Source organism: Chlamydotis macqueenii, chromosome 14, assembly GCF_036417535.1.
Source record: "Chlamydotis macqueenii isolate bChlMac1 chromosome 14, bChlMac1.mat, whole genome shotgun sequence".
Lineage (NCBI taxonomy): Eukaryota > Metazoa > Chordata > Aves > Otidiformes > Otididae > Chlamydotis > Chlamydotis macqueenii.
In genome coordinates this window covers 11,296,653-11,311,811 of record NC_141569.1, presented here as the reverse complement: position 1 = coordinate 11,311,811, position 15,159 = coordinate 11,296,653, and the positions used below count along the sequence as shown (strand labels likewise).

General features: G+C 52.8%; 2 protein-coding genes across 12 annotated transcripts in view; one reads left to right on the top strand and one right to left on the bottom strand.

Annotated features, from left to right (window-relative positions):
* Positions 1-4,297, bottom strand: part of UIMC1 (ubiquitin interaction motif containing 1) — a 38,973-nt gene extending 34,676 nt beyond the window's left edge. For all 7 annotated transcript variants that reach the window (XR_015260095.1, XM_086758726.1, XM_086758727.1 and 4 more), the window contains exon 1: positions 4,158-4,297. The gene's annotated coding sequence lies outside the window, so the exon portion shown is untranslated. The remainder of the gene's footprint in view (positions 1-4,157) is intronic.
* A 539-nt stretch (positions 4,298-4,836) lies between these two features.
* ZNF346 (zinc finger protein 346) lies at positions 4,837-15,159 on the top strand. 5 transcript variants are annotated; one of them, XR_015260125.1, is made up of 8 exons: positions 4,837-4,907; positions 5,050-5,153; positions 5,266-5,361; positions 6,814-6,964; positions 8,560-8,799; positions 9,497-9,540; positions 11,342-11,435; positions 12,739-15,159. XR_015260125.1 is itself a non-coding variant. In XM_086758980.1 (7 exons), exons 1-7 carry the CDS (start codon positions 4,847-4,849, stop codon positions 12,842-12,844), a joined length of 852 nt encoding a protein of 283 aa, XP_086615106.1. In that variant the 5' UTR covers positions 4,837-4,846; the 3' UTR covers positions 12,845-15,159. The 5 variants fall into 5 exon arrangements, 3 of the variants coding, with proteins under 3 accessions (XP_086615106.1, XP_086615105.1, XP_086615107.1); XR_015260126.1 differs by lacking the exon at positions 12,739-15,159 and adding an exon at positions 11,513-11,621; XM_086758980.1 differs by lacking the exon at positions 9,497-9,540.

Genomic DNA, 15,159 nt, shown 5'->3' with positions numbered 1-15,159 from the left:
ATCCGTTTTTTTTTTTTTTTTTTGCTATTTTTAGGCAAAGTACCTCAGGCATTAAACTTTATTACAGAGCGTGGTGGATTTAGCGTTACTGGGAGCCACACGTACTAGTCACCACTCATCTAGTTAAGAACACTTTATTATAGCTGATTGATAAAAAGGGGTTTCAGGGGAACAGAAACACAAACCAAATCCACTCTGAATGCCCTCACTCCTAAACAATGAGGCTTTCCTCGTAGCTCCTCCTGTTAAAGCTCCTCAGCAAACTGCTCCAAAGCATCACTTCACAGCAGGTCTCCCACCCTCCAACACAACCCCGAACTTCCTCTCCTCAGCCCCACACCTTCACCGTCCCGGAGCAGAACAAACCAGGCTGTGGCAGCAGATCAAGCTGAAACTTGCATGCCAGAACAAGAAGCCGCCACAGTACATTTGACGGCTTTCATACTCGACAAAACAAGAGGGTAAGGCATATTCCTCAAAGGATGCTGCTTTGCTTTCAGCACAGCAGCTCTGTGGAAGGCTGCACCAGCACTACAAAGAGGGAAAACAGGCAATGGCAGTAGACAGGCTGGAAACAAGACAACAGGTTTATCTCTCAGCCTGAATTTCTCAATGAGCATCAGCCTCCGGAAGTCCTCTGCGCAGACATGCTTGAACCATCCGTATTAAAGAAGGCACTTGACAAGCAGGGAGGAACCTGCTGAGCGTTATTAGTGCAAACCTGAGAGCTCTGTGAACAGCAGAATTGAGGGCAGGTGCCCACACAATGCAAGCTAGTACTTCAGCGTCTCCTTTCCTTGCCAACCCATAAACTGTTGGAGAGATGCACAGCAAGCATTAGCTGCTTTCATCAAAAAGGACTCAGATGAGAGGATAAGGAAGAGACCTCCGCGAACAGCACAGCAGAGGGATGGCACATGGAGTTAAACAACCCTCTCCTGTCTACGTTTGCTGTTTGGCAAATAACTCGCCAACAACATTCGGTGCTTCCTGAACTGTGATCTAAAGGAGCCTCACAGAGCAGGCTGAGCACCATCGGCTCTGTTTAAGTCGGAATTAAACATGTGCGGAGCCATTAAGCAACAAGCCCCCCCATTACACACCAGAGGACGGCAGAGCTGGAAATGCAGTCAGGCTGGCCGGTTCCCAGACCAGTGTCCTTCCACAGGATCACTCTGCCTTCCTTCAAGACCACTGAAATAGCTCAAATGCGCTGCTTAGATCTAAAATAAGAGTAAGAGAAGATGCAACAAAGACCCTACGTTACCCAATATAGAGCCAAACCCTCCTCTGTAACACCACAGAATTGCAAACAGCCGCTGTGTGTGGAAATACCAATGAGCAAGTTCAAATCCCAGTCAGCGCTGGGAACAGCAGTGCACTGCTCCACCTACAGTCCGAGGCAGCACGGTGATGCTGAGAGGCGCACACGCGTTCCCTCCCTGCCCTCTGCAGCCTTCAAAAGCTCCCTCAGCTTCTCTGCATCCCTTCCTCTGCAAATACATGCACACACATGCCTAGAGACAAAAGATTATTATCCTGGTGAGTCATGATTTGCACCGAAGGTTTGCGGAGCCTTCTGAAGACAGAATCTTGTACAAATGGCATGCACAGCTCCAGAAGTGACTGCAGCCACCACTGCAGAACACAAATGTTCGTCTGTTTAGGAAGGGGAAATAAAAACGAGTGCTGCTTTTGGAAAAGCACTATCTCTTGCAAAACAAAGCTGTTCAGCTCCAGCTGAGCTGAACTCAGCTCTTACTGGAATATCCTCATTATACGTGCTCAATTTTTTATCTTTTGCTCCCAACGGTCTCTTTGCCCTCTGCCCAGAGAGATGAACCAACCCTCGCACCCAGCTGCTGAGAACTGCCCCCACCAAGGCCATCCATCAAGGGGGGAACACTCCCTTATCGGAAGAAAACCACTCACACGGGCGTTTTGGCACGGCGACGGGGAGGAGCGCTGGAGAGGGCCGCTCCTCCAGTACGTGAGCCCACGCAGGGTCACTCTGTTTTTTGAGAGACAGCCTGTAAACCTTTTAACCACCGAAAGGAAAGCAAACAGCAACAAGCAACTGCCATGCTGTCTTTTTTTTTTTTTTTTTAATCCACTCTGGTATCACCAGCTCTCCTCTGACTCTGCGATACATCTTCTGTTTGAGGCACTGTGCTAAATAAGAGATCACTGAGAAATATCAGCTGGAGTTATGATGAGTCACCTACCTTCAACATTTAAAGGAAAGAAAAAAAAAAAAGATGTAAGAGATGTAACCACACAACTCCCACAATGCTTCTGAAAATGAAGGGACTGTGGCAGAGAGTCTCAGTAAATGTAACTAAGGGAACAAGACAAGTAAGAGATCACTCGTAGCTGTGCTAGTCTGAGGCTATGAGTAGGAGAGAGCAGTAATAGCTTCTATTAGACAAGCTGAGGGAAGAAAACATGCATCAGAGTACACCCTCCCCTCTTCAGGTAGGGAAGTTAAGCACAGAAGACATATTTTGCTTTTAGCACGCTTGGAAAGGACACTTGCTAGTACCTGAGGTGATGATATCTGCTTTCAGGCTCAGCAAAAAAGGCCAAAGACTGAATTATCTAAAACTACCTTTGCAGCTTGGCTCACAGACTCATTTTCCAGTTATCCAGCGTTTTTTCCAACTCTGAATTTAAGAGAATTTATTTGTAAATGCTCTGACAGCAAAGGTGACCTCCTGACAAGGGACTCGCACATGCCACGCTTCTCCAGTCACATTTTTAGGGATATCCTTGAAGATCCCCAACTTGTGATTATTTGTCATTTTCCCTCTCATCTATCATTTTGATGAATCAGAAAGCAATTACCGACAGAATAATTCTAAATCTTGACACTGCAGCTACAGACCTGCCAAGCTGTGACAGCTTGAAAAATGCTTGAAAATAAAGCCAGAAATGAATGACTCTCATCCCCGGATGAGTTCCTGAGCCGTTTGAGACACAGGCTGTCGCTTTGTAAACAACTCCCCCCACCTCAGGAAGAAGAGGCACGACGCTCCCCGCAGCCCAGCGAAGCAGCTCCGTGTTCGGGCAGGTCAGCATCGCACGCCTCCCTGGAAATATCATCCCCAGACCCTCAGCTCGACCCGGCGCGCAGGGCTCAGCTGACGCTGTGACCAGCAGGACATGAGGGCTCACAGCGCCACGGGGAGAGAGGAATTGTTTACAGGATTTATTCATTTATAGGGCTGGCTCTTCACGAGAAGGGACACATGGACCACAGAGGCCACGCACACCCAAGCGCTGTGCGTCTGCAAATGCCACCGAGCTCTGCGGGAAATGCTAACTGCTCAGTTTCCCTCTAGCCTAGCCCAAGCAAGTCCCAGCGCCTCTCCCTCCTCCGAGGACAGGCCCTACAAGGGGAGAGAGCAACCCTCTTCCCAGCACCCACCCAAGGTCCTCCCGTCCCCTTCCCAACCCACTGCCCTCGGGCGTGGAGGGCTCTGCAGGGCGACGAGGGCTGGGCTGACAAGGACCGGGTCAGGGCTACTCAAAAAGCGTCACCCTGGGGAGGACACACGGTGTGAGGCATGTCCCAGGCGGGGTGGGCGGTGAGCTCGGGAAGAAGTGGATCGGCCACAGGTGAGGTAAACCCAGGGGAACGTGCTGGGGTCACCCTAGGAGAGAGGGATGGAGCCAGCCCTGACAGGGGAAACCAGGAGGGGCAGGAGCTGGCCCCAGGGCCCAGCCTGGGGGGATGCCTCAGGGGATGGGGCCAGGGCAGAGCTCTGGGGGGGTCTGGGGTCTCCTCCCCAGCAGACACCCGGGAGAGGAGCACCAGGGCGGCGCCAGGCAAAGGGGCACAGCCCCGGGGTCCCCTCCAGGGCAAGGGCCCGGGGAGCAGCCCTTCCAGGGAGCCATACGGGGCCGGTCCCCGGCTCACCCGGGCCGGGGGCCCGTGAGCATCCCTGGGGGGGTCAGCCCTGGAGCTGCCCCGGGGGAAGGGGCCAGGGAACGGCCCCGGGGGTCAGTCCCGGGATCCCCCGAGGGAAGAAACGGCCCCGAGCCCGAAGGCTTTGGCGCCCGGCCCGAGGAGCCCCGCGGCGGACAGGCCCCAGGCGAGCCCCGGGGCAGCGGGCCCGGCGCGGAGCGGCAAGGCCCCGCGGGGCACTGGTACTCACCGGGCCCGGGCCTCCCGCGGGCTGGCGCCCCGCCCGCGCCGGGCCGCCCCGTTGCGCGGCGACAGGCGGCGGCGCCGCAGCCTCCCCACCGCGCCGGCCCCGGTCGGCGGGTCCCTCACCCGCAGTCAAGTTGGCGGCGGAGGCCTCATTGCCCTCACCCAAGATGGCGGCGGCGGCTTCACGTCACGTGGCCGGTGAGGCGGTGAAGCGGGCGGCGCCATGTTGCGGGCGGGCAAGCGGCGGGCTCGGCGGGCCCCCATGCTCCGTCCTGAAGCGCGGCGGGAGACGTTGGCGCTGTCGCCATTTTCCCAGCCCGGTGCCAGGCGCTGCGGGCAGGATAGCGGGCGGCGCTTCCCCGGCAGGATGCAACCGCGGTGCGGGGCCGTCTTCAACGAAGTCTCGGTGCCTCAAAAGTCACCGCTACGCTTAACGCTGTCACCGCAGCAGCCGCTGTGTCGTTTAAGCGCCCACAAATGCCAGGCCCCGCCGGGCTGGCGGCGAGCACGGCCAAGCGGCTCAGGGGAGCCGCTGGCCTCCCTTGCCCACAACCGACATGGCCTCCGCCGCCTCCCTTCGCGGTCACGTGGGGGGCGCGCGGCGCTCTCGCGGGACGCCGCCCCGCCGTTGCTAGGTGCGGGCGGCTCTCGCGAGAGCGGCGGGAGGCCGGGGGCGGGGGGCTGGCGGCGGCGATGGCGGACGGGGCGGGTAGCAACGGGGACGCCGCGGGGCTGCCGGTGGGCAAGGAGGCAGGTGAGGAACCGGGGCCGGGGTGGGGGGGGCGGGCGGCCGGGCCCGGTGAGGCGCGGTGCGGCCCGGTCGGGCGGCTGACGGCCCGGTGGTGCTGTGTGTGTGTGTCCGCCCGCACCCCCCCTCCCCGCCCCGCTTCCCGCAGTGGACCGGCTGATCCGGGAGAACGGGCACATCTTCACCGAGGCCCAGTGCAAGGTGTGCAGCGCCCTGCTCATCTCCGAGTCCCAGCGGCTGGCCCACTACCAGGTAGGGAGCGGGGAGCACCCACCCCCTCCGCCCCCCGCCACCCCCTGCCACCCACCGGGCCCCGCGGGGCGCTGAGCAGCGGGGCGGGCGGGTTTCCCTCTGCTTTCCCCAGAGCAAGAAGCACGCCAACAAGGTGAGGCGGTACCTGTCCATCCACGGCGGAGAGGAGCTCGCCCACGGGAAGAAGATGAGGCTGGACGCGAAGCAGGTGAGAGGAGAGCGTAGAGCCCTTAAGGCCCGAATACCCCCGAGCGGGACCCGCAGGCTGGTGTAAGGCCTGGGCGCCTTTGGGAATCAACGGAGAAAGTGCTCGTGGAAGGGCAGTTGTGAGAACTGAAGAGCTCAGTGGCAGGTGTGTCGCCAGGCTTTGTCTCAGCGAGCGCGGTTCCTGCTGCCTTTTCATTTAAACAGCTCCTGTGAGTGCGCCTTCCCCGTTTAAACAAGCGCACCTTGCCTTTTATTCATAGTCTTGTTTGAAAGGACAGGGAAAAGTGAATAAGACTAAGAACTTGGCAGGAGTATCATTGCGTAGCCTTTACTGTCACAGAGAGCATATTGAGTTGACCATCTACTGGAATTCTCTTTGCAGAGCAATCCTTTTTTTTTAATTATCATAGAAAGTTTGGAAGGGACCTTTAAAGGCCATCCAGTCCAACCCCCTGCAAGGAGCAGGGACACCTCCAACCAGATCAGGTTGCTCAGAGCCTCATCCAACCTGGCCTGGAATGTTTCCAGGGATGGGGCATCCACCGTCTCTCTGGGTAACCTGGGCCAGTGTTCCACCACCCTTGTTGTAAAAAAATTCTTCTTTATGTCTAATCTAAATCTACCCTCTTATTGTTTAAAACCATTAGCCCTTGTGCTATCGCAACAGGCTCTGCTAAAAAGTTTTTCCCCATCGTTCTTGTAGGCCCCCTTTAGGCACTGGAAGGCTGCTCTAAGGTCTCCCTGGAGCCTTCTCTCTCCAGGCTGAACAGCCCCAACTCTCTCAGCCTGTCCTCATAAGAGAGGTGCTCCAGCCCTCTGATCATCTTCGTGGCCCTCAGTTTCCTTGGCCAGTAGCTGGAGCCTGTTGGTCAGTAAAGGCACCACGTTCCACTTGGCCATCTGTCTGACCTGTGACTCATTTGGGAAACAGATTCTACTTTTATGATTGCTTCAGCTTTAATCCCTAACTCTCCAACATTTGCGGCGGGGGGCTGGGGGATAAAGGCGGATGCCTTCGCACGTAGTATTAGGCTTAGAAATGACTGCTGCCGCCTGCTCCGCTGGCATCTTGTATTGCAGATGACCCAGCTGATAGCGATGTTTGTGTTGCTCAGTTCACACCTTGCAGAGTAAAAGGCTGCCTGTTCCACTTTTGGCAGCCACTCAGTTAACCTTGTCCTTAACCCATACGGGCCGGGGCTGCCGCTCTGCCTGGAGCAATTCACTAACAGATTAGAAATAGTAATCTTGTGCAGGAGCACTCTCGGTGAAGGAGACGATGAGGCTGCATCTAGGAGGTCCTACTCAGTCGCACCTCTTTAATTGAGTGCCCAAATGTCTGATTACCTTGTTCTCTAGACCCTCAAGCCTTAGTGTTTCTTCTCATAACAAGGCTGGACGAGGTGACCTGCAGAGATCCAACCTCAGCCATTCTGCCATTCTGTGTACACAGGACAGCAAGCAGGAAGGCAGCAGTGGAGAAGACAGGAACAAGTGTTGTCCCATCTGCAACATGACCTTTTCCTCTCCAGCCGTGGCGACGTCTCACTACTTGGGCAAGACTCATGCCAAGAACATGAAGCAGCAGTCCAGCAAAGCGGAAGGTATGAGTCTGCAGTGCCTTTGCGTTGTACTGAGGGGCTGTTCAAGCAGCAGAAAAGTGGAGAGGTTTATTGGACCCCAAGTGTAAGCTCTTGTGAGGATGTGTGTGCTCTTTACAGTGAAATGGCCTAAGGCAGCAGTGCACCTCCAGAGACATGGCCTCTCACAGCAGACTGCTCGGTGGGCTGGCATTGCCTAAAAGTTGCGTATTTTTTTGTTTTGCTTTGTTTGGGAGAAATGCAGCTTGCAGCAGCATTACACCCATCCCTGTGTGCAGGGACCAGGAGAGAGCCGCTCTTTGGGGAGGGTGATGTTAAGCTGTGGGAATGCCTGTCACAGGGTACGATGCGTGCTAAAAGCTTTCAGGGACTGAAGCGACTGGGGAAACTCTGATATGGCGAATTCATCAGGGTTGCTCAGCTACAGAGATGTAGCCTCTGAGGTTCAGGGATGTGTGAGCTGCAGATAGCTGGAGAATGGGAAAGTGTAGCTGGAAAGCATCAGTATGTGCTTGTCTGGACCTTGTGCTTTTCTCACAGCACCTGCTGTTGACTGCTCTCCTGATGGGATACAGTCCAGGCAGACTGCATCTGACCCAACGCAGCTGCCTGCGTGTCCCGTCCCTTTGCTAGCAGGTGGAAAGGCACAGTAGCAGAGAGGGAAACCCTCTGTCCAGAGTGGGTTGGGGCAGCCAAGAGCCTGGGGTGCTGTAGCCAGTCAGGATGGAGGGAAAACAGCCTCTGAGTGCACCTGAGGGTGGCAGCTTGAGCTAGCTCTGAGCTGGGGTCTTCCAGGCAGAAACTGTCTCTCCCAGGCTGTCTTCACAGCTTTGCTAGGTTGTATCTGCACAGCGAAACCACCTCGGGGATCAGAGTGGCCCGTAGGATGTTTTTGTTCTTTTAAGTCTTTGCTTTTGGGTATGAGAAGAGCCTTCAGGAGTGGGTGGATGAACACATGAGCGGTCTGGTGCATACCTGCCATTTTGGCATGAGAGGAGCTCTCTGATCCTTAGAAGGTTCCTCACCCTGGTCTTGGTACTCTATAATGAGAGAGTGCGGGTTTCTCCGTCGGACAGGAGAGCTGCTTCTCCGTGTGAATTCGCTCCATCAGACCTAGTCCTGTTCATGCTATTTCTTAGGGACGACTCGTCGTGAGTTCAGTTGAGCATCAAATGTTTCCAGAAACCCGCCTGCCTTTGCTGCACAGGGGGTTGTACTTGCGTGCTGGCTGCCTCCCTCTTTCTTTTCCTGGCTGATGATAACAGCAGGTGGAAGCTCATTCATGTCCAGTGTCTTGAACATGACCGTGCTTATGTTAACTCCACTAAGGAGAAATATGTAAATCTGTTGGGTTTTTTTTTAACCCTGAAAGTTTTTCTGGCCTACTCTGACTTGTCTTACTGCATGCCTTTCAATTCTACAGTGTTAAGGGAAGAGGAAGGAGCAATGTGAATTTATCTAGATGTCTTACATTCTCTGTCTAGGTTTGGGGTTTAGATGTGCTGTGGGGTTTTTTAATGTGGGTTTTAGGGAAATAAAATGAATGGGTTTTACCTCTGAGTTCTGTGACTGACCGAGGGTTTGGATTCACCCTACAGAAACAGTGCCCCCACAGAAACATCCTGCTACCCTCCCCACCTCTACGGTGTCTTCTAACGAAGAGAACAAGGACATTACTGACCCAGACAAGTTCTGTAGCCTCTGCCATGCCACTTTCAACAACCCCCTCATGGCAAAACAGCATTATGTAGGCAAGAAGCATAGAAAGCAGGAGACCAAACACAAGCTGATGGCACACTATGGCCGAACTCCTGATGCACCGGCATCGTCCTTCATGGGTGAGTTCTCAGCAGGCAGGCTAATAAATAGCTGAAGAGCAGGGTGGGAGAGCAACGGCATGTCTGACAGGTCTTTGGACAAGAGAGTCCATGCAGAGGGAGCAGCGGAGAATTGCTTGTGATGGGGGTCTTGGTTGTACACCATAAGATTGATTTGGTTGATTTTTTGTAACCCGCCTGGCAGCAGGAGAGGTTTTAGGCTGTAGCTGCTTGTGACAAGCTCTGGGTTGTGTTTTGCAGTGTTGTCTAATCGGGGACATGTCCTTTTTATTCTCTGCGTGGATAATCCAGGGATTTTGGCCAGTACTGTTTCTAGCTAGGTGGATTGCATCCAAAATGGGAAGATAAAAGTGGCATTTGATGCTTAAAAAATGTCTTCAGAGGGGACTAGACAAAGATGGAAGAAATGGGTTTAACTGCACCTGCTGCTTCAAAGCACTTGAAAGCCAGAGAGATTTCTCCCTGAACGCCTTTCTGCCTCTGTGTGGGCACTTCCATCTGATGAACTAATGCAGTTCTCTCTGGAGCTAGCAAGAATGTGGGGGGGGGGAGCTATTAAGGAGGAACTTTAGGCAGACAGTTAAAACTCATTTGGTTTACGATCTGCTGCTTATGAGCGCCTCTATGTGATGAAAGCCCTTGGAGTCCAGAGAAAGCATTAGGAGCTCACGGTGAGCTCCCTTGTTCCTCCCAACAGCCTTCTGTTGGACCAGGCAGTCTAGTAGCTGCTGGATGCTTGAGGTAAATAATAAGCAGACAAATCATCCTGAAATCTTCTTCAAGGGCTTCTTTCTCTGTCGTAAAAACCCACACAAGCAGAAGATTAATTATTCTAATTCTTTGCAGGCCACCTTTAGATACCGGTAGCACTTACGAGAAATGAGGCTCAATTATCAAAGTAATATTCTCTCCCGCATTGCGTAGTCGTGTGGGAGATGGAAAAGGTGCTTGATATCTAGCGTTACCCATCTGCTCTCCACCTAATTAGCAGGGCCTGATGGATGGTTCCTCTTCAGTGTGACTCAGGCGCTGGCAGTGGCGGGAGCCCCAGCCCAGGCAGGCTGGGTGGGTGGGCAGTGCTCTTGCCTGCGTGAGCGATGTCTCTGGTGAAGTGCCAGCAGGACCGGAGTACCTATGGACACATCTCCGTGGCACTGCAGCTCTTCAGGCGAGGTTTGGGAGCCTGGGCTGTAATCGAGAGCTGCTCGGACGCTATGGGCTGCAGTTGGGGATTTTTTTCTCCTGCTCTCTTTGCGCATCGCTGTGTGCTAACAGCCTTGCCTGTCCCTAAACTTCTCTGTGCTGGGATGTGCCTGGCAGCAGGTGAAGATCTGTTCTTCGCAGCACAACGCAGAGGTGTTTGTCTGCTTAAAGTTCCTCTAGGAACCACCGGTTTGGGGTGCAGGAGTGCAGCTTAGACAGCTTGGCGTGCACACCTCTTTGCTGGATTTGCAGCAGATCTTGACCTTGATCATGCAGGGAGGCAGACCTGAGGGGTGTAACGGCTCCTCTGGCCCTCACCGCCTGAGTCCTGCTCTGCTTTGGGAATTGAATGTCCCACCAGAGTCTGAAATCTCTCTGAGGTGCAGCAGCCGGGTGGGAAATGTCTGCTGCATTGTGTGTTGTGCTTCTCACTCTGTGATTACGCTGCTCTGCACCCCTGGGGTGAGTCCACTCCTTCACCTTAAGGAAATGTTTTCTTTGTGAGACTCCCAGGCAGAGCCCTTCCCCAGCAAGCCAAAATTTAGGAGCAAGTAATGTCTTGAGGACGACTGCCAGGATTTTCCCCTGTTAGAGACTCCTGTGCTGAGCTGGGCTGCCATGCTTGCCAGTTTGGTATCTGTGACCTCCTGAACTTTGATTCCAGCTAGAGATGTCATGTTACACAAAACCATTGATCTGTCTGGTGCAGCTATTGTTGGAAACTTTCTTTTTGCGGTTAACCGATACGCTGACTGTAACCAAGCTGCTTGAGGATAGAGCTTAATATTCTCAGTTGGCACCTCAGCAAGGCTTAGCAGAATGCTGCATTGTGGAACCGGACATTGTGTGTAATCTCGTCTGACTGTTTTTTTGTTGGGTTTTTTTTTTTTTTTTGTTGAAACACTTCAAGCTTACAGATTAAGTATGTCCCTCATTTTCTGTTACGAGATGTACAGATCAGGAGAAGTGGGAATTTGGGAGAGAAACGGAGTTGCAAAGGCAGTATAACATCAGGCTTGGTGTCCTAATGCTGAGACTTTTACCGTGTGTGATACTGTGAACTGTTTATAGGAAATGCGTCTTTGTTTTTATAGATAAACAAACCTGTGTTCTGACCAGGAAGGCTTTTCTGGCTTAGCAATTCCCTCACAGTGACTGGCCAATACATGGTGGGGTAGTGGGATTCTGCGACCTCCCTGCCTGGTCAGGCTATTGATTTGCTATTTGTCTTTGTCTAGTGGTTGTTTAACACATCAAGTGATTGATTATCTCACTTGTTTCTACCTCAGGCACCAAGTTGTTGGCTAGCTGTGTGTGCTAACATTGATGTCTGTTTCAGCTGGGAAGGGGTACCCCTGCAGCACATGTAACATAGTACTGAACTCCATAGAGCAGTACCAAGCTCACATCAGTGGCTTCAAACACAAGAATCAGTAAGTAACGTTCGTGTCTAAGTGTGTGTCCAGCCTCACTGTTCAAGTCAATGGCTTAAATGTAACTTAAAATGCAGTTTTGAACGCGTATTTCCAGCTGACGTGCAAGCAGAACGACAGGGTTTGTGCAAGCTGGCTCTGTTTGTCCTGAAGCCGACTCGCTCCTGCAGCTCCCTCTGCAGACAGCTCTGGGATGTTGCTGAGGTACAAGAGCCCTGTGCTTGCTTTTAGTTCTTGATGGTTCAGCTCAGTCTGGACCTGACACGTCCAGCCTGACACCCATTTAACACAGTTTCTCTAACAACGAATATTTTCATTTAATTAAAAACTGGCTCAGTGGAGTTCTGCTTGCCGTTCTAATCTCTCTTGGGGTTGCTGGTCTTAAAATGTGGCATATAGTCAGCACACTCCAGAAACCTAGGCTGTGTTCCTGAACTCACTCTCACAGCTGGTGAGTTAAATAATGGCATCCCCTGCACGTATTATTAATCAGAAAAATTTAGTCTGCCAGATGATTAATACCAAAAATATGTGTTCTGGACACTGTCAAAGTTCAGATCTCTATTTCAAAGCCTTTGCTAAAATAGGATCGGTAATGAGCCTGGGTTGGTTAGAGAGCTCCTTGCAAGGAAGAGGTATTAGGAAACCCTACCTGAAGTGAGGACAAACTCCTAGCCAAGTTTCCCAGAGAGGACAGAGGGAAACTGGAATCTCCTGTTGCCTGTCTGTGGAAGAACAGCCCCACGGTCCTTTATCTCGCTGGAGTACTTGATTGGAACACACGTGCTCCATCCGTCATCCCAGGAAAGTTTCGGCTCTTGAATGGCACAACTGGATCACTAAATAGCAAGTATCCTGTTCTAGGCAGATAAAATTGAGGATGTTCCCAACACACAGGGGTAAATGTTCTCTTAAAGGACATGGATGTTGTCTGAGGTTTTGCAGCCACACAACTCACTTTCAGAAAGATGCTTCTGGATTCGGCCGTTCGATCCTGTTCCAGGCCAGCTCTGCGGTCTGGAGAGAGCCAGGACACTTCCTTTGTAATGGAAGCTCCTCAACAGTGCTTGAGCTGTGCAGTAGCTAATTCTGCCATGCTAAAGGTGTCCTTTTACACACAGGCACGGAGGGCAAGGATGCACTTGGAAGCTTTTCTGGCAAATTGTTGATTTGGCTACAGTAGGCTGTTGCTCCACTGACAGCCGTGTCTGCTGAGCACTGATTGCAGCTGGCAGATTTCAGAGCACTTCTCACATTGTCTCCTTTTTTTCCTTCTCTTCCTCTTGCTCCCTTTGATGTCCAGGATGCCAGGATCAGTGCCGGTTGTCGGGCCGTTCCCGCCACAGCAGTATGTCCGGGAAGAGTCTACTGCCCCAGGAGGCTACAGTTATTTCAGCCAAGACTTCTAGAGCAAGTTGCAGCACTGTTCTTGGAGTTGTTGGTGGCCCAAGAACGCACATCCTTTGCCAGCCCACAATGGTTTCATTATCCCTCTGGATAAGCAAAGCCCTACCCTCCTGTATGCACCCGTTGAGCGGAACGGGGACTGAATCTGTCAGAAAAAGGATCCAGCTGGAAGAGACTTGCTAGACAGCAAATACTTCACTCCCTTAGAGTAGTTTTCATTGTGTAATTGCTTCCTGTGAAGGTGGGTGCGGTGTGAGAGGAAGTGTGGATCTGGTATAAGGAGGGTTTGGCAACAGGCTGGTAGTGGCCACCTCCTCCCTCACCAGAGCAAAAAATGGATTCCTGCACCTGGAGGGCCAGCATCCCGTGCTCTGAGGTGGCTTTTGCTGGAGGAGAACCCCTAGACCGTAGCGAGCAGTGCTTATGCACCATGGCTGGGACACCGTGCAGGTTGCCTGGCTTTTCACAAGCCTACAGTAGGAAATGACCAGTGTGGCGTTTCTTCCTGTGCCTCCTCTGGTTGGGTTTGTGTGCAGGATTTCAGAAGCCGCTGTTTGCTGTTAGAGCCTTTCGCAGTACCACGGCGTTGGTCCTGGAGCCGGGTTGTGTGGGTCTGTCTACCAAGTGGTTACACCTTCTGGTGCGCAAACTGCTGCTGGTGGGAGTGGAAGGCTGCGAGAGGGATGGGAGCTGCTGGCTCTCCAGACAGCTCAGCCCTCTGCTCTGAGGATTTCCATGTGGAAGGAAGTAACTGTTTAGCCTGGTTTCCTATGGAAACAGGTGTATGCGATCATTCACCGTGTGTGTCTTTACCCCCTTGTAACTTAAACCAACCTCAGCCGAACGTGGCAGCAGTGGAGATCTCCAAGATCTGAATGCAATCAGCAGAGGAAGGTAGAGCAGAGTGAGTTAATCTCTAATTCTGTCAGCGTGCGTGTGGAAGTGTAACATTTTCCCTACTGCCACCAAACCACTCTGGGGAAGGAGGGTTTTAAGGGAAAAGAGAGGGAATACAGCAGAAAACTGTAGTGTAACTTGGTCAGATGGTTAGCTGACTAAAAAGCTGCAAATCCTCTGGAGACCTAGCTTTGTTAGTCCTTGATTAGACACTACTTGCCTAACCTCACTCTTCAAAGTTCTTACACATTTGTACTGTCCTGGAAAAGGGATATTCTATATTTTAATCCTGGAAATTAGGACTGATAATCTCTTCATGGTGCTAATGTACTAGATCTGTTAGAAAAGGCCCAGAAGGGAGGGCAGGCGTCTGAGACCACTATGCGTTTTGGACGAGTTCTTTAGATGCTTTGCCTTAAGCTAAGGCATTGCCTGGTTTTTGCTAACCCACCACAAGAGCCATGTGTGTTGGGCTGGCCTCGTGTTCAGTGACAGTGCTCTGAGTCAGGCACCCCGTGGTTATGTCCCAGCATCGGGGTTTGCGTGGAGCTGAGACTTTGCTAGTCTGTGGCAAACGTCCTGCTGTTTTTCTTCCATGGGGCAGAAGGATGCGGATGTGGCCCCTCCGAGGGGGGAGGACTTGCCTGTCCAGCAGGGTCCGTGGGGCTGGCAAGAGCGCAGGTGATGGCTGTAGGCACGCTATGCTGCCAGGGTGGGCTGAGCCAAGCTGCTGCCTCCTGTTGTGTGGCCCCGGCAGCTGCTGGAAGGCGGTCTGGGACCCTTGATTCCCAGCGTTGTGTGTGCCAGGGGAGCAGCTGACGCCCTCACGGGGCTGAGAGCTGGGCTGTTGAAGGCACTTCCAAAATCCTGTGTGCACAGTGGTCAGGTTAAGCAAGGAGAGAGAGAGCTGGTTGCTAATCTCGGTGCTTGGAGTGAGTGCCTTCCCTTCCCCGCTCCAGGCTGTGCATGAGCTTTGTTTTTCTTCACCCTGCACAGAATCTGCCATCTTTCCTTAGGACAGGCTCCTGCTGGTCTGGGTTCGCCTTCCTAACGTTTTCCAGTCTTACTCCACTGCTGAGGTCTGACCTTAGTCTCCTGCTACAGAGGGAGCCCTTTTAAACCTTGCGAGCTGATCAATAAGCAGAAAATTGCGATGAACTGAAGGAAGCGTTGTGTGCCGGTAGCCCCGGATGGCCTCCAACTCCGATCTCTGCTGCTTAGCTCTCGTCCCGCTGTGCCAGGGCAGGTGCCTGCTAGATGTGCTGTGCGTCGACACCAAGAGGGATCCATTTCCAGCACTGCCCAGTCCGGTGTGTCACTCCCGTCTGTGTACTGACAGTTTTGCCTTCCCCTGTACACAGTGTTTATGTATCTGCTGTTTCCCTAAGGTGAAGCTCTCCAAATAGAGTGTTTATTACTA

Excerpts from the sequence above, each read along its gene's own strand:
- ZNF346 (XM_086758979.1), top strand. The coding sequence starts at position 4,847 with ATGGCGGACGGGGCGGGTAGCAACGGGGACGCCGCGGGGCTGCCGGTG. Across the intron at positions 4,908-5,049 it reads GCCGGTGGGCAAGGAGGCAG|TGGACCGGCTGATCCGGGAG; the intron begins GTGAGGAACCGG and ends CGCTTCCCGCAG. Across the intron at positions 8,800-11,341 it reads ACCGGCATCGTCCTTCATGG|CTGGGAAGGGGTACCCCTGC; the intron begins GTGAGTTCTCAG and ends TGTCTGTTTCAG.